Here is a 23,695-nt window from a genome sequence, read left to right as displayed (position 1 = left end):
CACCAATTCCATACCAAGAAGCCCTTCCATACAGCCTAGCCACACATGCCATTGCATCTGTAGTGACAAGTAGTCCCTCTTGAAATATACCAGGGATGTCACTGGGGCCTTCACAGACTGTAATTACTCTCCCCACCCCATACTGAAACAAATCTCCTGTGCCTTACCCCTCCAGTCATCCACCAAGACCCAAAGTCCCACCGTCTGGCCACAGTGGAGTATTCCTCTCATGACTCAGACCTCCCAGTACTGGAGCAACTGAATCACATTCTCCTCCGCGGTTTCAACTACCTCTCGTCATGCCCTGAAATGAAGAATGTTCTACCGACTATCCTTCCCATCCCTCCCACAGTGGTATTCTGCCGCCCACCAAACCATCACAATATCGTTGTCCATCTCTACACAACCCCTGCTCCCAACCCCTTGCCTCATGGTTCATATCCCTGTAATAGACCTAGATTTGAGACCTGTCCCATACATCCTCCTACCACCATCTACTCCAGTCTTGTCACAAGCATCACCTATTCCATCAAAGGAGGGGCTACCTGTGAAACCAGTAATGTGATCTACAGGCTAAACTATATCAACTGTGCTGCGTACTACATGGGCATGACAAGCTGTTTATTTGCATGAATGGCCACCAAGAAACTGTGGCCAAGAAACAGTTGGAACACCCAGTTGCTGAGCATGCTGTCCAACACAAAGTTCTTCATTTCAAGGACTGCCTCACAGTCTGTGTCATCTGGAGCCTTCCTACAAATACCAGCTTTATTGAATTGCATAGGAGGGAACTCTCCCTGCAATGTATCTTATGTTATTCTAACACTTCTGGCCTTAACCATCGTTACTCATTGTCCTCACGCATCTATCACAATCCCTGTTCCCATTCCAGCACTACACAGCCTTCTGTTCAACCAATGCACCCACAATCTTTTTATTTCTTTCGTTTTCCACTTCCACCCTCCACCACCTCTGCCCCCCCCCCTTCCCCCATCTAACCTCCCAACTGCACCTACCTGCCCTACACTCTCTTTCCTTCATTCCTGTACGTTCCCACAAGCAGCAGTTTACTGTCCCCACCCCTACCCTGCTATCACTTCCACTTCCCACCCCAGCCTCCTCCTTACCCCACTACCCACTTTGCTTCACCCATCATGTGCAGTTGCTCACAGTCTAGCCTTGGCAGCCAGTGAAGTGGTCATGGGTGTGAGAGTTGCATTTGTGTGAATATGTGTATGTGCGTGTTTTGTCTAATTCAGAAACAGTCTTTTTGTTGTGCTTGTCTGCAACTCAAAATTTCCTCTGTATGATGAATACCAATCTATCCTGTTCATAATACCGTCGATACTGTAAAGTTTACAATCAAAAATAAGTAAATGGTCTGTACTGTGTACAGGCTGATTGGAATCTTTCACTTAAGTACAATACAGTGGATGATGCCGAAACGGAAATGTGCAGGCAAGCGGAAGTATTTTGCTTCTATAGAGAATAATAGTCTGTACTCAGTAATATGCAGTCTCTTCTTAAGACATCTGAATTCTCAGAATGTTTTGATGTTGGAGAAAGGTTTCTTCACACCATGGTAAATTAATATTGAAGAATTTCTTATATACTTGGTTGGTGCTCTGCATACTTCATTATATTGTTTGAAAGGAAAATTGAGTTGAGACAACTAATAAATATGAGACAGGATGCTGGCCATTAAATATCTTCAGCAGGCAAAATGTTTAATACTGTTGATAGTAACATATAAAATGGTGACATTATCGTAATAGATTTCGGAACTGTATGTTCTTTCCTTGGGCAGGAGAGAGGGGTAAAATGGGAAGCTTAAAGAGGAAAGACAGATCACCACAAAATGAGAGGCATCCAGCAGCAATGAGGACAGGGGTAGACAGTGAAAGAGCCCACTTGCTTCTACCAGCAGTGAGGATGAGGGTAGACAGTGAGAGGGACCCATCAGCTAAATGACGGAGATGGTGAGCGACAGAAGAGTATGGTTACATCAACAGGGTGTTGCCTTTAGTGTCTGATGATGATTATTTGAGAAAATTTCTTCCATTATATTGTAGCATGTTGATAAGTGCCTTCAAAAACCCAAAATGTGTGTGTAATAGAAGCAAGAATATTTATTTAAATCTGCAAGTGATTTATGTGTAATATTCTGCCACTTTTCATGTGCAGGTCATTTTCGTTGTAATGTGGTAAGTTTTTGTTCTGCTATAATTTCTTTAGAGGAAAACATTGATAAGATAAAACATGTCCAGAATCATAATGTCTATGGAAAAACATTTCAATTTACCATGCTGTGAAATGAAGTGATTGTATAGCATTATTGGATTAGAGATCCCCCTCTGGTGTTGTTCGACCAACTGCTGATAGTTTACATATTTGATGCACTTGTTGACATGAAACAGTCGGTCCCCAAGATACGGAAATCTCCAACCTGGCCTACAACCAAATCTGATACTCAGAAATCTAGAGGCAGCAAAGCTAACCAGTAGAACACAAGCTGCAGACTATAGGCTAATAACAATATCTATGGACCCTCCCACAACTACCTGCCCCACTCCAGTCTTATAATAACAAGTACATACATACAAATTTCAGTCAAACATTTGTTAAGATGTGTGTAAAACATAATAGAACACTATAGAGACCCACATACACTCAACACAATAATTGTTCAATGGAAAAGTCATACAATCTTAATTGACTGTCTTTTGACTGGGCTGCAACCAAACAGTTGGACAAATATCAGCTGATGGGCCATATGCACATGGCTGTGTATTATGGGGTACAAACACTTAACTAAACAGCCGATCTGCAATAGTTCAGATGGGCATTGTCATCAACAACATAGCTTTTTATTGAGAGAGTAGGAGAAAAAGGCCCAACCAAGAAAGATATCTAGTAAAAGAAGGAACTATGGGAAGAGTTCTTCCCAGAAGTTATTTCAGACAGGATGGATGATGAGGCAAAAAGTAGATTAAAAACAGAGTTCCTTTTTCATTATATGTTAATTTTTCCCCAAATCTTTAGCGTAGTTTGGTGTATCATTGTATTGTTGCAGTAATCATTATGATACGGTGCTTTAGATCTTATTTTATTGCCTTCATTTCAAGTAGGACATTGAGTACTGATGGAAATTTACACCTTGATTTCTTCTCCTACAGTCAACTGCCCATCTGTGTATGTTGAATAAATATGTGCATAAAACATTTTAAAACTGAACTCTTTCCATAATATGAACAATATTGTGCAAACTGTGCCACATTTTTCTTGTAAATAAGTGACAAAATCTAAGTGTACATTGAGTGGTCTATGTAATATGCATTAATTGTTAAATAAAATTGCAAAGAGCTTTCTTTAGTGTAGTGAACTTTGTGAATGCAATTTTCTTTGCTTTATCAAGGGCTGTCTGTAAGTTGATATAATTTCTGCCTTTATTTAAAAATAATAACATACATGTATATCACTAGGATGGGTATCTGTAGCAGTACTCAGCAGTTTGCATCATGTGAAACTTTTATTATATGCACTATCTCATCAGCTGCATCCAGGCACCTCTAAATAACATGGAATTGACCACTGGATGTCACGTGAGTGGATCCACTAGGCAACTGGGAGTATTTTGTGGTCAGTGGAGAAGCAGAACAGGCCAGTCAGGAGAGCTCTGTTACTTCAAATGTGGACTGTTCACTGAATGTCACATGTGTAACATATCTAACAGGGGCATTTCACGCCTTCTAAAGCTGCACAAGTCGACTGTTGATGATGTGGCCATGAAGTGAGAACACAAAAGAAGAACGATGGTTATACCAAAATCAGTCAGACCTCCTGTACTCATAAACAGTGATTGCTGAGCATTGCGGAGGGTTGTTGTAAAAAAACACATGAAATCAGTGGAAGGAATTACTAGTGAGTTCCAAAGTGCTACCAGCAGTCCATCTAGCTCAATTCCTGTGCATAGGGAGTTAAGAAGAATGGGGTACAATGGTCGAGCAGCTCCTCGTAAGCCATGTATTTCTGTAGCCAGGGCTAAGTGACTCTTGAGGTGGTGACACCACTGGACTGTTGATAATTGGAAATGAATGATGAATCACACTGTACCCTCTGGCAATCCAATGGAATGGTTTGGGTGTGGCAGATGCCTGGAGAGGGTTCTCTACCATCATATGTAGTGTCAACAGTGAAGTACGGAGGATGTGGTATTACTCTTAAGGGGTTGATTTTGCAGTTAGCGCGCTTAAGAAAACATGAAATGCAGAAGGATGTGAACACACTTTACATCAGTGTGCACTGCATGCAGCAGAGAAACAGTTTGTAGACAATGACTGATTGCATCAGCATGACAGTGCACCTTGTCATAAAGAAGAACCTGAGAGGCAATGGTTTCTGGACAGTAACATTCCTGGGGTAGACTGGACTACCCAAAGTCCCAGCCTGCATCAGTTGGAACACTTTTGGAGTGAGTTTGACATCATGTTTGCTCCATACTCTGGTAGTCCATTCAACAATGGAAGATTAGGGGGAAACAATCTGGAAAATTAGGGGGAAACAATCACTTACAGTAGAGTCCCATTAATCCGAACTAATTGGGACCAGACCTTGTTTGGATTACCGATTTGTTTGGATTAGCCGGAATTATTGTGACAAGTTTCTAGAATGAAGTATACCAAGCAGATAAGTAGGTACACCATGGTAACAAATGGGAACAAGTGTGGGAACAATGGCTCACTCTCACTCCCTGCCATTGTTGTTGTGCATTGTTGAGACGTTTGTAGTGTCTGAGGTCAGTGCACTGCCAGTTCACTCACAAAGCACTTGGTTATCTTAGTTATCGAACGCAGGCACACATAACACTGGTATTGTATTCATTCAGGTGTAGTGGTATACATGTTTTCATCATGAGTAAACGGAAACATACAACGTTAACTCTCAAAGAGAAACTGAATGCACTGAAGCAGATAGACAGTGGTGGGAATGTATATAAACTGGCAACGGAACTGGGTGTTGGTAAAGCAACCATTTGTGATTGGAAGAAGAATCGAGTGAAGCTTGAACAGTCCTGTGTAATGTTTTCGGGAAAAACACTCGAAATTCGGCAGACTATGAAACAGTTAGGTTGTTTGGGGGAAGAGATCAAACAGCGAGGTCATCGGTTTCATAGGATTAAGGAAGGAAGTCGGCCGTGCCCTTTCAAAGGAACCATCCTGGCATTTGCCTGGATCGATTTAGGGAAATCACAGAAAACCTAAATCAAGATGGCCTGACGCGGATTTGAATCATCATCCTCCCGAATGCAAGTCCAGTGTGCTAACCACTGCGCCACCTCACTCGGTACCACTATGAAACAGTCCCAGTATGACAGAGTGGATGAAGCTCTTTTCCTTTCGTTTATGCAGGAAAGAGAAAGGGGAACTACTTTGAGTGTAGCACTGGTTCAGGAGAAGGCTGTTTACCTGAACAAGTTAATGAATGGTGATGAGTCTTTTAGTGCGAGTACGGGTTGGTTGGACAGATTCAAAAAATGTCATGGAATCCGTCAGCTAACAATTACTGGAGAGAAGCTTTCTTCTGACTGGGATGCAGTGAAGGAATATTTGGGTAAGTTTATAAAAATGATAAGAGAGGGAAAGTATTCTCCCCAACAAATTTATAACGCTGACAAGACTGGCCTTAATTTTAGGGCTGCCAACAAAAACCTGGCATCAAAAGCAGAAGACCATGCTCCTGGTTTTAAAATGTGCTAAGATCGTGTGACTATTAGCATGTAGCATCACTGCTGGTAATCACAAGCTGCCATTAATGCTGATCAGCAAATCTGCTAGGCCAGCTTTTAAAAACTGCAACATGAAGTCCCTGCCCATATATTATCGCAACCAGAAAAAAGCATGGATGGATGGTAAGCTGTTCAAAGAATAGTTTCATGGCCAATTTGTTCCCTCTGTTTGGCGGTTTTCTAAGGAAAATCATATGTCTTGCGATGCAATCCTTTTGACTGATAACGTGCCATCTCACCCCAGCACTGAGGAATTATGTGATGGAGAAATTGTGGCAAAGTTTTTGCCGCCGAATGTTACACCACTTCTACAGCCAGTGTACCAGGGCATACTGCAAACATTAAAACTGATTTACAGAAAACAATTTTTAAGAATGCTGGTCCAAGATGATAGTATTCCTTGAGTGGACAAAATAAAAAAAGACCAATGTGAAGGACGTTGTTTATTGGGTCGCTGAGGCATGGCAGAATATTTTAGAAAATACTCTGAGAAAATCATGGAGAAAACTGTGGGCATCTTTTGAATTTCAGGACAACCTAGTTGAAAATGAAGAGTGAAATCTACTACAGATGACACAGACAATCCCTAGATGTGAAGAAGCTAGTGAAGGAGACGTTAAATGAGAGGATGGCAGCAGATGGAGTATGTGTGGAGAACCTTACTGACGCTGATTTAGTTGCTGCTGTGACTCAAGACCAGGAAGAAGTGGACTTCTGTGACGGAAGTGACAATGAGCCTGAAACCAACAAAGGAGAGCTGGTGCTACACAGTGACGCAGCAGAAGCCCTTGACCTCGCGCTACGTTATTTGGAGCAACAGCCCACTGCTACACCTGCTGATTTGATGTTTATGAGACAATGGCGCAACTATGCCTCACGTAACAGACTGTCTTTTATTATACCAGAAAACAATGACTGAGTTTTTGTCATCTAAAAAGTAGGGATAAAATGTCCGCTGTATTTTAGTAAGTTTGACAGCTTTTCTTTCATTGGTGTGCATTGTTTAAACCTAATGTTTTCTTGCCAATTTTTCTAATACATGCTTATTGTACTCTGTAAATTAAAATAGTGGGTATGTACAGCAGTTTACTGCACAGTTATCTCTACTTAGACTTACATTTTTCGTGTTCGGATTAACTGAACGTTCGGATTACAGGTGGTTCGGATTAGTGGGATTCTGCTGTATTTGCAAATTTGTATGGGGCAATCATGCAGATTATGGTGGCCTTGAAGCATTTCCAGATGCTAACATTTTGGCGTGGAAGACATGGAGTATAGCTGAGACTACAGGACTCTTGGCTAAACAGCCTTATGATACACTTGTTCCAAGCATGCCATTTGTTTTGAGTACGAGAAAGAAGAAGAAACTAAATGCTGATGAGTACCTTTTTATATGGGCTAAAGTCGGTAATGGCAATTGTGTTAACGTGCCACAGCAATGCCTCTGCGACGTGCATGGCATCGTCGCTGGTGGCGCAGCGTTCCTGTGTATCGCAGCTTGAAGGCGATTGATATTGACTTGGCTGGCCAGTTTAATAAGCAGCAATTGATTGGAGGTCCAAATGTTTTTCGTGGACTCCATTTGAACTTTACCTGTGATGTGCAAGCAGTGTTTGGAGGTAGTACCTGGCTGACACTTGCTGTTGTATGGGGCAATCATGCAGATTATTGTGACCTTGGAGCATTTCCAGATGCTAACATTTTGGCGTGGAAGACATGGAGTATAGCTGAGACTACAGGACTCTTGGCTAAACAGCCTTATGGTACACTTGTTCCAAGCAAGCCATTTGTTTTGAGTATGAGAAAGAAGAAGAAACTAAATGCTGATGAGTACCTTTTTATATGGGCTAAAGTCGGTAATGGCAATTGTGTTAACGTGCCACAGCAATGCCTCTGCGACGTGCATGGCATCTTCGCTGGTGGCGCAGCGTTCCTGTGTATCGCAGCTTGAAGGCGATTGATATTGACTTGGCTGGCCAGTTTAATAAGCAGCAATTGATTGGAGGTCCAAATGTTTTTCGTGGACTCCATTTGAACTTTACCTGTGATGTGCAAGCAGTGTTTGGAGGTAGTACCTGGCTGACACTGTTGTATGGGGCAATCATGCAGATTATTGTGGCCTTGAAGCATTTCCAGATGCTAACATTTTGGCGTGGAAGACATGGAGTATAGCTGAGACTACAGGACTCTTGGCTAAACAGCCTTATGGTACACTTGTTCCAAGCATGCCATTTGTTTTGAGTACGAGAAAGAAGAAGAAACTAAATGCTGATGAGTACCTTTTTATATGGGCTCAAGTCGGCAATGGCAATTGTAAAATAAAGATCAACGGTGACTGTATGTTGTATTATAGACAATAAAGTTTGTCCTTTCCTTATCTCTATTCCTTATCTCCCGTGAGATACATACTAAAAATCCTGATTTGTGGGGTGTGAGCATTGGGGTGAGGATCATTTGAAGGTCACTTTTTTATTTTTATTTATTTTTTTTCCTTGATTAACTCAAAAATTGTGGCTTCCACTGAAAATTTTTCCTAGAATAAAATTAAAGTACACTATATTTCATACAATAAAGGTCCTACTTATTTTCTTTCTAGAACTAATAGTTCCTATTTGCAGGGGATGTAAAATCACACATCATTAAAAATGGTGTTTTAATAGTTTAAAATTAATATTTACTGTTCAGTCTCCCACAAGTCCAACCCCTCGTCCTAGTTGTAGGAGGTGGGCAATGGCATGAAGTAGGGGATTGCCTGTAGGAGTGAGGTACAGTGGGGACTGGGTGTGCCCTGGGACTGCTACGATAGCATTGAAGGTCCTACAGGAACCCTGAAAAGTGATGGCTAACAGAGCTCTGGTGAAGCTATGATAGGCCCAGCAAGCTAGTAGTAGATTATAATTTCCGATTCCAAAAATAGAACAAGCCTCAGAAAGGACGAATTTAATCGACGACGAACTGGCTATAAACAAAGACTAAGATGTGGACCACTAAATATACAGACATGACTGGAAAGTTGGAGGAGACGGTAGACATGAAGGAAAGAAGGAAGTTATACCTATTGGGGTAGCTGAAACGAGATGGAAAGGAGAAGGAAGGAGAGGACTGAGGAAAGGCTACCGACTGTACTGGAGTGGAAATGAGGAGTGAAGGTGAAGTAGAGTGGGAATAGTAGTAAGAGATGGATTAAAAGAGGAAGTGAAGAGAATAAGTGATAGAATGATGAAGATCAAAATATCACTCATGGGGATGATCATAGAGGCAATACAAGTGTATACGCCACAGGTGGGTTGCACTTCTGAGGAGAAGCAAGAGTTTGAAGAGGAAATGCAAAAGCAGATGGGAAGGAAGAATGTGATAGTAATGGGGATTTAAACACACACGTTGGAAGAGAAAGACAAAGCTGCAAAAGTGTGCTTGGACCAGAGGGTTGGGCCTGCCGAAATGGGGAAGGTGGAATACTATTGGAGTTCTGTCAAAGAAATAGCTTGCTGGTTGGGAACTCTTGGTTCAGGAAATGAGAAAGCCACAAGATTATCTGGTACAGTCAAGACTTAAAGAGAAAGTCGATAGTTGACTACTAACTGTATGATAGTGAGATGAATAGGTACATCATTGACATTAAGGTAATACTATCAGAGGCCTTGGATAGCGACCACTGTTTGCTGGTAATGAACCTGAGAAGGACTAAGGATAATAAAGGGATTGAAAACCAGGAAAGAGGCATAAGGGTATGGAAGTTGAAGGAGGAAGAAAGCAGGCTACAGTACCTACAAGTAGTAAAGAAAAGCACCCCAAAGGATGAGCCAAAAACAGTTGAAGAGGAATGGGGTAGATTCAAGGGAACATTAGTAAGTGGTATGGAAGCAATATGTGGGAGGACAAGCAACAAAAAGAGATGGAAAGAAACACTCTGGTGGAATGATAAAACAAAGGATATAGTACGGAAGAAGACAAGAGCCTTTAGGGTATGGTTCCAGAAGAGAACAGTAAAGACGAGAGAAGAGTATCAAGCGAGAAGAAAGAATCAAAAAGAGTGGTGGCGGAGGAGAGAAGAAAGTGGATGGAACAGAGGACCAGCATGATTGAGGAGGATAGTGAAGGTTCAAAAAGGGTGTTATATGGGATGATTAAAAGTAAGAGGAAAAACAGTACGACAGATTGTGACCAAATGCTGAACAAAAACAGCCAAAATGTAGAGAATATGGAGGAACTCAAGAGTATGTGGAAGGAGTATTTTGAAGAACTCCTGAACCCGAATGGAGACCTGGATGAGGAGGAACAAGCCAAGGAGAAAAAAAGAGGAGGAAAAGCAAATAGAAAAAGACCTTACATGGGGAGAAGTGGAAGAGGCATTGGGCAAGGTCAAGGAAGGGAAGTCACCAGGTCTGGATGAGATGATGAGAGCAGCAGGAGAGGTGGGGGGGGGGGGGGGGGATACAATGGCTACATCGAGTAATGAAAATTGTGCGGAGACAGATGATCCCAGAAGACTGGAAGAAGGGAATAATTGCCCCGATCTTTAAGAAGGAAAATAGAAAAGAGTGCAAGAACTATCGGGGGATAACATTGATGAGTTGGGCAAAGACTTTTGAGAAAATTTTGGAAGCACGAATTTGGGCAAAATTAGAATGAGGGATGAGAGAACACCACCATGGCTTCAGAACAGGAAGGTCCACAGTGGATCTAATTTTTGCTGTAAGACAGCTGCAGAAACAGCATTATGAATATGGGATGGGTCTACTAATGACCTTCCTGGACATTGAGAAAGCATATGATAGAGTACATAGAAGCAAAGTGTGGAAAGCCCTAGAGAACAAAGGAGTAGCAAAACATACTATTTGGAGGATAAGGGAAATGTACCATGGAAGTGTGTGAAAGATCAGCTTGGATTGAACAGAGCTATAGTGTTTGCAGATGATCTGATGATTTGGGGGGAATAAGGAGGAGGAAGTACAAGAGCAGTTGGACGTATGCGAATGAACAGTACAAGAATATAGGATGAAATTTAGTATAAGTAAGAGTAAGATGATTATCACAACAAGAATGAAGGAGAGAGGAACAACTGGAATAACAATTGGTGGGGAATTGAGGAGAGTGGAGAGTTTCAAGTACCTAGGAAGCCTGATACAGGAAGATGAAAAAAACGACAGAGAAGTAAACGACCGGGGCAGAAAAGCAGAAGCATTTTGGAAGAGTGTCAGAAGGCTGATTTGGAGGAAGGAGGTACCCCAAATCAGCAAAAAGATTATATACCGGTCCTACTATGTCCCAATCCTTACATATGCATCCAAAACCTGGGTTATGAAAGGAAGAGAGAAAAGCAAAGTACAAGTCAGTGAGATGAAATTCTTGAGGAAGAGTTTTGAAGTGACAAAGATAGACAGGTTAAGAAATGAGAGGATCAGAGAGTTAATGAAGGTGGAACCATTACAAGAGGAGACAGAGAAATCAAGGCTGAGATGGTATGGGTATGTTAAGTGAATGGAGGAGAAGAGGATACCCAGGAGGATACATGAGATGAAACTGGGAGGAAAGAAACCAAGAGGAAGACTGAGAGACATTTGGCTGAAAGGAGTAGAGGAATGTGTCCAGAAGAAAGGAGAAGACTGAACCTAGGTGAAGACAGAGAGATGGTGGCAAGACAGAAGACGATGGAGAGGCTTATGTTCCAAATAGACCTGGCCAGAGGCTGGAAACTGTCCAAGATGATGATAACAAAGATGATGACTGTTAAATGAAGTGGGTTAAGAACAAATATTAAGTGTGTTTACCATGTCTATCCACAGTAGAGTTGTATTAAGGGATAAATTGTGTTCTGGAGGTGTAAGAAGGTGGGATGCGGTGAAGGGTTGAATCATGAAGGAAGGTAGGTCACCTGATAGTGGCCACGCATTTCCGTCTTCCACAGATCATAAAACAGAAGAAGGACCAGATGATTCCCCAAAACGTCACAACAAACAACTACATGGCGTTTTACAAAGTTATACCCACCCTCCAAAGCACACCTTATGAATCACTGGTGACACAGTGCACATTACATGCCAGGGGGTTACTTATTTTCCACTAAATGCAGTACTAATATAAGAAACATTTATGGAATCTACATACATCTTTGCACCCTATTCTACACTGCTAGAGAAGAAATTGATTCTTAGTCATTCTGTACAGCAGTTGTAGCATTCTTATTTTTAATTTATTAAATGAGTATTTATTTGTAATTGTTAAGTGGGATTTTATGTAAAGTATATTCCTATAAACAATAGCTGAGAAGTGCTTAATTTGTAAGTGTGATGTTGTCAGTGATCTATCTAGTGTTGGAGAGAAAGGGATTGGATTGGTAAATGTGGCACCTTGCTGCTGTCTGTTGTTAACAACTTATTGTGAAACCACATAATTGTGTTGTAGTCACTTGGTGATAAATTAATGTTTGACCAGAAAGATGCCGTACTTCTCTCATCACTAACTATGTTACTGATAGACTACATAAATCTTTACCATTAAGGCATTGTTAGCACTTGTAGAGTGGGCTACACAGAGTGGAGCCATTTAACACGCATCCACAGCATATCTTCTGACAGTATGGCATTGATCATATACAAGTCTAGATCAGTAGTCTGTCGTAATGCATTGCTTGACGTATGTTGCGATGGCTGAAGTTCCATAACACCTAGGTGTTGCAGAGGAAGATAATGAAGGCCTCAGGGCACCTTCAAATGTTAAGACAGCTGAGGTAGGGGGTGGTACATTTGATACTCCTCAACTTGTAAAAATTATTCCAGTCAGTGATAGTGGAGATAATGTAATCAAGATTGTCGAACACATACTGATCGCATGTTACACTGAGTACAAGCTCTTCAGTGTGACAGACAGTTGACAGCTCACATTGTTCAACACTTTTATGTAATATCTCGCTTAACAACTGCAAATAAGCAGTCTCTTAATAAAGTAAAAATAACTCCACTGCTTGCAACTTAAGTTCAGTGAAGTTATTTTGTCTATTCATATAAAAGAAATGGATAGAAAATGCTAGGGAGGTATAATCTGATTGCAAAATGGAAAGTGAATAGCGCTCATGTTGGGGGAAGTTACCATTCCTGGAAGAAGGATACAGCTGCCGTACAGGATGACTAAGAATCCGTTTCCCCTCTAACAGTGTAGAATAGTATGCAGAGATATACATATATTCTGTCCACAAGTGTTCTGGTGTTATTATTTAACTGCATTCCACGTAGTATCATTGCACTTTGTGGGAAATGAATACCCACTGACATGTCTGTGCACTGTGTCGCCAGTGATATGTAAGGTGTGCTGCAGAGGGCCAGTATAGCTGTGTGAAACATTCTGCAGTTACTTGTTTTGACATTGTGACTTACATAGAGTGACAAATCACTGGCTTGTACTTTGGTTTGCAGAACTATGAAGGAGGGAACTGCACGACCAAATCTAGCAGTCTACATTCCCTTGCAATGCCCCCCCCCCCCCCTCCCTCCACCCTGTTATACCTCCAGAACACAGTTTATCCATTCATACAGCTCTACTGTGGTTGGAAATGGTACACACTTTTCATATTTGTTCTTAACCCACTTCATTTAACAGTAAACTTTAATTTTATATCCTTAAAACACTTTTTTTAATACACACCAATATGTGAGTTTTCCAGGAACTATTAGAAAAAATGAGTAGGATCTTTTTTATAGGAAATTTAATTTTTTACTGGGAAACATTTGTGGCAGAAGCTGTAGTTTTGAGATATTCAAGAAAACCATAAAAAGTGAACTTTAAATGTCCTCGCACTCCCACACTCACATACTGCTGATTTGGATTTTTCAATGTTATTTATGATATTCCCTCCGATCACTGTACAAAAATTTGTGACTACACAAGAGTTTCCCATTATTCAGCCTTTGTTTAATCTTCGTTGGCTAGGCTACAATGTCCAACATTACTACTGTCTGTGGCTAAAACAGGCTCTTGAGGAAGAATGGACTGTCATTCCTCCACAGACTTTGAGGTACCTCATTAAAAATGTCATGAGGAGAGTTCCAGCCTTAATGAAGGTGTACACCAATAGCTATCCAGATACTTTTGATCAGATAGTGTATGTTGCATACTGAAAAAGGACTTAATTGCATCTTTTTATCCTAAAGCAATGTTAAGATCATAGCTTAATGAATTTGCTTCTGTCAACGTAATTTTGGTCTGCAGTGACGTCATTGGGCAGTAAAGATGGCCTGTCTTGATGCTGCGCAGAATCTGTATGTATCAAGTTGTTGTTCATTTCTGTCCACAATATCTTTGTTTATGAATGGTTTACATTTTCACCTTCATAGTAACTTCGTTAGCAGTGAAGCAGGTGGTGACTGAAATAAGTTATTTTTCTTCTTCAGGTGTTCCATGTTGATGACTATGAACTTCAGGTACTGCTGAAAGGACACTGTCCATTCTGCAGGTATCAGGAGAGACAATCATCGAGTGAAACCGAAGATAATAAATTGGTATAAAATGTCAGTGCACTCCCCACCATACAGCCTTGTGCCATTGAAACAAAAGAGGATAATGTGGCACAAATATAATGTAGGAATAATATTTCTCAACACATATATTGATTGATAGAGCATTATTGCATATATTTGTCACTGAAATGTATTGTAGCCACAAAGCTATGAAAGTGGGGACAACTTATGACTTTTATATAAGGCTCATGTACAGACAAAAATTACACACATCAAGACTTGAGTTACATTTCTTAATGCATTTATTAATGACAACTTTGTTTCCTATGATACTGTTTTTTCATTGTAAAATCTTATTTGCATCATCATCCATGCTGTTTGTTTGTCCCACTAATCAAAGTCATTAAATTATTTGAGATTTATGTTGCTCTTGTAAAACTAACATTCAGGTGCAGCTTCTGGTTTCCATAAAAGGCAAGGCTGCAACATTTATCGATCGAAACTAACCTAGATTTTGAGCTACGCAACACATCATTCTGTTACCAAAGCCAAAATTTGTGGGTGGGGGCACAGTGCCACACTCCAATCAAAAGTTTACATATTGTACCTTGCTTCCATTTCATAATCAATAACTAAATAACATGAAAAGCTTATGTCAAGATAAAATCTACCACAGCACATTGTACCATTAGTGTCACATTTCCTGATGCTTAACAAAATTGTACAAAAACTCTCATTTTGGTGAAATATTTAATGCTTTTTATGTTAACTTTGCAGCACACTTAATGGTTTCCATGTTTTCAGTTATAAATCTGAAATGTTTAGTGTTTTGCCTGCAGTGTTTATGAGATCATGTGGCAAAACAGTGGTGTTTCCATGACATCACTGGCCTTGTGCTGTGATTGTGATTTTTGGATGAATAAATACTGAATTGTGATTGAGTCAAGCATTGACAACAGATAACATCTAATATTACAGAATGTACTTCTATTAGATTAATAAGAAAGTCTCAGAATCTATTAGAAAACCTGAAATTGAATAAAAACAAGGTGGGGACAACAGGACACGAACAGTGACACTGCAACTCCGCAGTCCACAGCTGTGCCTACTACACTACCTTAATCTTTTGAATGTAAGTATCTTACATTATATGATTCCTGATAGGTCATTAACTGACATTTGATTATAACAAATAGTATCAAGTATGACACATTTTTGATACACATTCAAAGTGCCATTGCCTTGACGCAGCATATTTTTCACAGGCAGCTTATAATATCAAAACAATGAAATACGAAAATTCTTCAACATCAGTATGACATTTCCCAATTTTCTTGCAATAAGTCATACCAATAATGATGCATTTTTGAGAGATCCTCAATGTGCTAGTGTTTTGAAGCGACATTTATTCACAGGATGTAAGCTATAATATAAAACCCAACAAACATGGGCTTCTGCTGATTAGGAACAAAACTTAATATGGCATCTCCCAAGTTCTGCTTGTGACATTGGTCAGCTAGGCGAGGGGGGGTGTCCCCAGAAGTGTTACGCTACTATACAGTAAAATAGATTCACACATTCACCTTACATTATGTAGTCAAGGGCCACACATTACAAATACTGGGTTGTGTACAGAACTGCTGTCGTAACTTAAGTGGAGTAAATTGTTTGTGTACAGTTCATAGAATAATAGGTACATTTCTTGTTAAGCAAGTCATAGCCCTATCGATATGTGCTGTCGTTAAAACTACCTCATGAAGCTTACTGTAAGGCAAAACCATAATAATATTAATAATCAGTGGCAAATATCCACCCCTTTTCCACTCATTCATAAGTTCAATTCCAAAAAACCATATCTGGTTATTAAAATAATTTTAAAAGGCATAGTAAAACTACAAATAGAAATTATAACTCCACTTTTTTGAGCATTAATATACATAAGTCGTGCATATAACAGGTTATTGATGCCATTAAAATTACCCTATATTAACATAAATTAAATATACCAGTCGGACATGGTGACAGGATCCTTCTTACATCTACAGTTATTAAAATGCAATATATGGTGAGGAAGGTATGTACAACATACATATTTATTTTCAATACACATATTTGGTACATACACGCATTTGCATATACTCATGAATACAAATTTCAAATTGCAGTGAGCTTCTGTATTTAAACAAGATGGCAATTGTGAAGACAATTTATGTCGACAGTGCTGACGCACAAACACGGTTAAGTATCTCCACTTCTGCAGGCATGAACACATATCTAAGATTCACAACTGGTTATAAATTATATCATTTAAAGAATGGAAGTTCATTAAAAGCATTGGGAACAATTTATACAGCAACGAAGTGTATATAATTGGAGAAGTCACATAGTGATGTGATGTGATTCATCTGTGGCAATGCTAATGTCACAAATGTGCTGATGAATCACTGTTATTATAGGCATGAGCACACACAATAAAATTAACAACCATTTTAACATGACATTAGTAAAAAAATTAAAACTGTAATTTCCATTTTTACAGGTTTAAGCAGCAAGCACTAAAAGCAATCATGGTAGTATGACAAATACGTAACAGTAATTCCCTTCAATTATTATTGGATGTGATTCATTATGATAATAATGTGATGGCATTACACATACTGGAATAACTAGTTCCCATTATCACTCATTGTGGAAGAATGATTTCAAAACCTCAAATACTTTCAGAGTGTAAACATGAATGACTTGCAACAAATAGAACACTTTATCTACTATTTGCAAGTCAACTGCAAGTGCCAAGAACATTGTTTTAACTGATGTAAACCAAGTATTGCCAACATCTGCAACTAGAGTTTTGGAATGTTTACACAATTGTTTTGAAATGAAAAAGTTGGCTTTAAATATTTAAAAAACTAATTACATCAATTACAGGAAAACAAGGTCACAGAATGACTTGGACCTCAGAATACAAAATAAAGAAATTAAGAGAGTATCTGTCACAAAATTTTTAGGTGTCGGCATAGGAGAAAATTTAGACTGGAAAGCCCACATCCACTATCTCGCTCGCTAGCAAGTTAAGTTCTGCTTGCTTTGCACTACATGTAATTAGTATTGCGTCTAGTACACAATGTAACAGAACTATCTACTTACTATCACAGCATCACTTTTTAGGGTCATAATATGACAAATCTAAAAACCATCTTCACACTACAAAAACAAACTGTTATAATAATTACAAACAGTTCAAGGCTAACTCCCTCCAAGCAGCTAAATAATCTATCTTTACCATGCCTCTACATACAAAAAAGTGTAACTAACACAAAAAGGTGCATCGAAAATTTCAAAACCAACTCAGATCTGCATTCACATAATACAAGAATGTGCAATGATATCCATGTAAAAAGAGTAAGCAAGGCTATTACACAGAGATAAACAAACATTCAAGGTACAAAATTATGTAACAAACTTCCAATACATATAAAAGAAGTGAAAAAATTGTCTATGTTAGAGGAAGCAGTATCCAAGTTATTAATGACCAACTGCTATTACAGTGTAAACGAGTACCTTCAACAACCTAGTAGCAATTAATTATATTCATTTATTATGTTGTGAATATAATAGAGGGAAACATTCCACGTGGGAAAAATATATCTAAAAACAAAGAAGATGTGACTTACCAAACGAAAGCGCTGGCAGGTTGATAGACACACAAACATACACACAAAATTCAAGCTTTCGCAACCCACGGTTGCTTCGTCAGGAAAGAGGGAAGGAGAGGGAAAGATGAAAGGATGTGGGTTTTAAGGGAGAGGGTAAGGAGTCATTCCAATCCCGGGAGCGGAAAGACTTACCTTAGGGGGAAAAAGTACAGGTATACACTCGCACACACACCCATATCCAACCGCACATACTGCTTGTGTCTGTGTATGTGCGGTTGGATATGGGTGTGTGTGTGAGTGTATACCTGTCCTTTTTCCCCCTAAGGTAAGTCTTTCCGCTCCCGAGATTGGAATGACTCCTTACCCTCTCCCTTAAAACCCACATCCTTTCATCTTTCCCTCTCCTTCCCTCTTTCCTGACGAAGCAACCGTGGGTTGCGAAAGCTTGAATTTTGTGTGTATGTTTGTGTGTCTATCAACCTGCCAGCGCTTTCGTTTGGTAAGTCACATCATCTTTGTTTTTAGATACATTTATTGATACTATATGCCATAGTCAGTGTCAAAAGTATTTTCAGTCAAATGTTTGCTATGACCTGAATTAGTACTTTGAACAGAAGTGTTACAACTATTATGTGTTTTTATTTAAATCTTAACATAACTCCATAATCCATGAAAAATATATTTTTTGTAACCAATCAAAGTTGTATGTGCTGTTTTAATAGAAGTTTGTGTAGGGTACTGTGAACTCTTGTATATATACTGTGTATTTTCCAATAAAACATGTGCAATGTAAATTGTCTCTGGGTGAATAAACTACTATTATACATGGGGCAAACAGAGTGATAAGCATCATTATTTTTTCACTTATACACTGTTAAGGGAATACTTACACAATTTAAACTGAGACTTTCTTGAAACTACTTTTGTCCGTATCACATGACATGAAGATACCACAAGAGCCACCTATTACTGTACAGACACTGTGTACAGCAAGTTGTCTACTTGTCTTGTAGCACTACTTGCATATATGCTTCCGCCTTCTGGGTATCGACATTTCAGCTAAGATCTTATACATCATACATATTTGAGAATAGAACAGCAGGCAGTAATAATAATGGGTAACATCCATACCTGCAGACGCTGTGTAACTACTTCTTGCACGGCCAGCTACAGGTTTAGCTAATAACTACATCAGAATCATCCATCTACTGTACATTATAAAGCAACTATAAGAACCCACTCATATTAAACTTGTTCCATTTGTTTAACAAATTGTGTGGGTTTCTCTTCTTTTCAATGAAGATTTCTAATTATTCCAATATTTTCAGCATTGGGCCTGACAGGTCAGTGAGAGTAATAATAATGAGGATATTTCTAACAGTTAGTTAAATTACATGCTCACAAGATGCTAAAAGCTGTTTAAGATTTAATAAATGTACTAGCACTAAAAATAGTATCCAATATACAAATACGGTGGTGGATATAAATATTCCAGAAGATAACAATATTTGCATTCTGGGATTTTACAAATGAACCAATCTGTTAAACCTTAGAGATAATTATAACATCAAAAACAATCAGTTATTGTCAAAATTATTTAATGTGTGCGAGTGTATACCTGTCCTTTTTTCCCCCTAAGATAAGTCTTTCCACTCCCGGGATTGGAATGACTCCTTACCCTCTCCCTTAAAACCCACATCCTTTCGTCTTTCCCTCTCCTTCCCTCTTTCCTGATGAAGCAACATTGGGTTGCGAAAGCTTGAAATTTGTGTGTGTGTATTATTGTGTCTGTCTACCAGTGCTTTCTCGTTTGGTAAGTTACAGCATCTTTGTTTTTTTTTATATATTTTTCCTACGCGGAATGTTTCCCCTCTATTAATATTCAAATTCTTTAATTGAATAGATAAAAAATCTACTCACCAAGTTGCACCAGAACATACACACAAAAGATTTATGATTGGCAAGCTTTTGCAGCCAGTGGCTCCTTCTTCAGGTGGAAGGGTTGAAGGGGAAGGAAGAAGGGAGAAGGAAAAGGACTGAAGAGGTCTAGGAAAAGGGGTAGATTTTGGGAAAGTAACCCAGAACCGCAAGTCAGGGGAGACTTACCATGCGGGATGAGAAGGAAAGACTGATTGTTTGAGACTGCTTTGGACGAGATTCGAAAACCTGAGAGCTTAAAGGTGGAAGACAGAGTGATATGAAAGACAGAGATTACTACTAAAACACTGTGCACGAGTTAATAATAGTGAGAAGCTAAGTGCATCGTAAGTAATGGAGGTGGGAGGGGCTGATGAAAAATAGACAGGAAAGACAATGAGAGATGTAGAAGGCTGCACAGTGTTTACATAATAGCTGGTATATGGCGTGTCATTTCGCAGGTGGCTCTCCCTTTGATAGTATATGTTTTGCCAGTTACAGAGCTATTATAGGTGGTGGTAGGAGGGTGCATAGGAAAAGTCTTGCAGCAGGGTAGGGTAGGGAGATGGGTGCAGAAGAAGCATAGGGTCTGACAATAATATTGCGGAGATTGGGAGGGTGACGGAAAGCTATTCTAGGTGTGCTGGGCAAAATTTCGGACAGAAAGGATCTCATTTTGAGGCATGATTTTCGGAAATCATGGCCCTGTCAAAGTATATGATTAACACATTCCTGACCAGGATAATACTGAGTCACCAATGGTGTACTTCGAAGCTCTTTTGTGGAGGGATCAGCAGTACCAGGTTTGGATGTGATGGCCCGGTAAATCTGCTTTTTAACTAGGCTGGTGGGGTATTCCGTGCAGTGAAGGCTGAGGTGAGAATGGTGGTGTATTGCTGTAAAGAATCTGCATCCAAAGAAATAATTTGCCTCAGGTGCCAAGGCTGTATGGAAGCAAACAGTTGACATGCAAAGGATGGCAACTGTCAAAATGTAAGTACTGTTCTTTGTTGGTAAGTCTCATGTGGACAGAAGTGCGTAGCTGGCCTTGGGTGAGGACGAGATCAACATCAAGGAAAGTGGCATGGGATTCAGAATAGGACCATGTGAAATTTAATTGGGAGAAGGTATTCAGAGATTCTGGGAATTTTAGCATGTCAGCCTCACCATGAGTCCATATGGTAAAGATGTCATCATTTATCTAAACCAAACCAGGGGCTGAAGGCTTATGGATCCCAGAAATGCCCCTTCCAAGCGACCCATGAAAAGGTTGGCATAGGAAGGTATCATCCTGTTTCCCATGGCTGTACCCCTGATCTGTTTGTATGTCTGCGCCTCAAAAGCGAAGTAGTTGTTGGTATGTATAAAGTTAAGGTGAGTAGGAAGGATGTCCTAGGTTTGGAATCAGGTGGGCACTGATTGAGGAAGTGTTCAGCAGCAGGCGGACCATGTACTTGGGGGATATCTGTATAGAGTGAGGTGGCATCAATGGTGACAAGCAAGGTGTGTGTGATTGGAGTGGGACAGACACGGATTTAAGACAATCTAGGAAATGGTTGGTATCTTTTATGTAGGAGGGGAGTTATTGTACTATGGATTGCTGGTGTTGATTAACTAAGGCAGATACATGTTTGGTGTGTGCTTTGAAGCCAGCAACTATAGGACAGCTAGGATGACTGGGTTTGTGGATCTTAGGAAGAAGCTAAAAGGTGAGGGTGCGTGGTTTGGGTGGGGTGAGAAGTTCCATGGATTGAGGTGTTAGTCCTTGTGGGGTCCAAGTAGTTTAGGAAAAGATGCGATAGCTTTTTGAAGTGAAGTCTGGCAGATGATACCATGCAAGGAAACATGAGGCATGTAACCATAGGGTGAGCACTTGAAAGCAAACAACCATACATTCAGGATAGTATGAGAGTTATTCACACAGTAGATAAAGGCTCAACATTGAATGTACTGGAGGAATTGGAAATATTCATTATTTTATCTGTTATTTTATGTTGTAATTTCATGTACTGACACATTCCATGACCTGAGAGATTTGCTCCTATGGAAATAAAAATAAATAAGAAGCATACACAATTTATTATATGAACAAAATGAGTTTATATTAAACAGGTTCTTCCGGTTATGTACTGTAGATAGGCACTTCTGATCTAATTTTTAAACCTGTAGTTGGCCACACATCGAGAAATTTTACATCGTCTGCAGAAATGAGTGTCACCCATTATTCAGCCGTAAATAGCTTTTAAATGCCTGGATATTTAGCCGAGATATCTGTACCCAGAAGATGGAAACAAATGTGCAAGTAGTGTTAGAAAACATGTAAACAACTTACTGCATACCACACCTTTGTGTTAGCTGCAGGCTCTTGTGATGTGTCTTCGTGTCATGTGATCAAACATAGTTTCAAGCAAGCCTCAGTTTCAACTGCACAGTTATTTCCTGAACAGTGTATACAGTGGAAGAATGATGCTTATTACTGTTTGCCCCATGTATGTTCTTGGCACTTACAGTTCACTTGCAAATAGTAGATAAAGTTGGATGTCATTCATGTTTAGACAGTATTTGAGGTTTCATAATCATTGTTCCACACTGAGCCATACTGGGAACTAATTATTTCAGTACAGAAACCACTATCATATTATAGTAATAAAGAATCACATCCAATACTAACTGAACAGAATGATGGTTACAGATTTGTCAGTACCACTATGCTTTTAGTTCTTGCCACCTTCACACCTGTAAAACCTGCAATTACAATTTTAATATTTTTTACTGTATTGTTAAAATTGTAAATTTTAGATATGTATACTCATACCTGTAAAAGCAGCAATACATTACCACATTTGTGATATTATTATTGCCAACATCATTGATCTGTTCGCTGTTCTTAAATATGAAAATTTCATGTATGATAATTTGAAATTTCTTACATTGTTCCATCCGTAATCTTTAGATGCATTTTATATCTATGTCTGACTTCTGCAATCATGTACACTTTGTTGCAGTATGCACTGATAAGCCAGAACAGCTGATCTGAAAGTTTATTGGTAGGCCTGTGGATGTATTTGGTGGCAGTTCATGTCTACGCACAGGTCATGTAATTTGTTTAAATTTGTGCATGTGGTGACAGTATCCAATAGCAACCCAGATGGGTTCCACAGGATTTACATGAGGAGAACATTGTCACCAAGATATCTGTGTGGGTTCATTGTAATTCTCCTCAAACCACAGTAGCATGGTTATGGCTTCAAGACATGGACAATTATACTGCTGAAAGGTAACATTACCGCTGGGAAAGACATCAAGCAAGAAGCGCTCTGGTTTGCACCTTTCAGTGTGTCTTCGAGTACAATCACAGGTCTCATGCAAGTGCAGGAGAATGTCTCCCATAGCATAATACTGCTCCCACCAGCCTGCATCCATGACATGCTGCATGTTTCAAGCCATTAAAGAGCAGACAAGTCTCCAAACCCCACAACCTTTGAGGAGTCATGGACGTCTGACCATTTAACAAATAATGGTAGTTTCAGTTAGGACATAGCACATGAAAATTCGACCAGCTGAACCATTTCTGAGATACTCATTCACCAGCTGTGTGTGATAATCCACCATTTCTCAAAGTTGCTTATCTCAAACGTTTCCCCATTCGCAGCCCATGTCTTCACTAGTATGACACCCCATCTGTCTCTCTTCCACTTATACTTTTTTTTTAACCACATCACATACCTGCTACACCACCAGGCAGCATCCAGCATCACAGCAGACAGTGGTCATAATATTTTGGGTGGTTACTGTGTTTCCTAATGGTTTGAACGAACTTTTACAAATATAACATGTAAGTCAACACCTGTAAAAACAGAAATTTTAATTTTTTTATTATTTAA

The 23,695-nt window shown here is 39.5% G+C and overlaps 1 protein-coding gene across 1 annotated transcript in view; it reads left to right on the top strand.

The window, feature by feature from the left end:
- Nucleotides 1-15,175, top strand: part of LOC124795389 (intraflagellar transport protein 122 homolog) — a 242,550-nt gene extending 227,375 nt beyond the window's left edge. Inside the window, exon 25 of the mRNA XM_047259406.1 lies at nucleotides 14,173-15,175. Within this exon, the coding sequence (XP_047115362.1) occupies nucleotides 14,173-14,286 (114 nt within the window). The 3' untranslated portion in view covers nucleotides 14,287-15,175. The remainder of the gene's footprint in view (nucleotides 1-14,172) is intronic.
- The last annotated feature ends 8,520 nt before the right edge of the window (nucleotides 15,176-23,695 follow it).

Source organism: Schistocerca piceifrons, chromosome 1 (assembly GCF_021461385.2).
Source record: "Schistocerca piceifrons isolate TAMUIC-IGC-003096 chromosome 1, iqSchPice1.1, whole genome shotgun sequence".
In the NCBI taxonomy this organism is placed as follows: domain Eukaryota; kingdom Metazoa; phylum Arthropoda; class Insecta; order Orthoptera; family Acrididae; genus Schistocerca; species Schistocerca piceifrons.
This window is presented reverse-complemented; position numbering and strand designations above follow the sequence as displayed.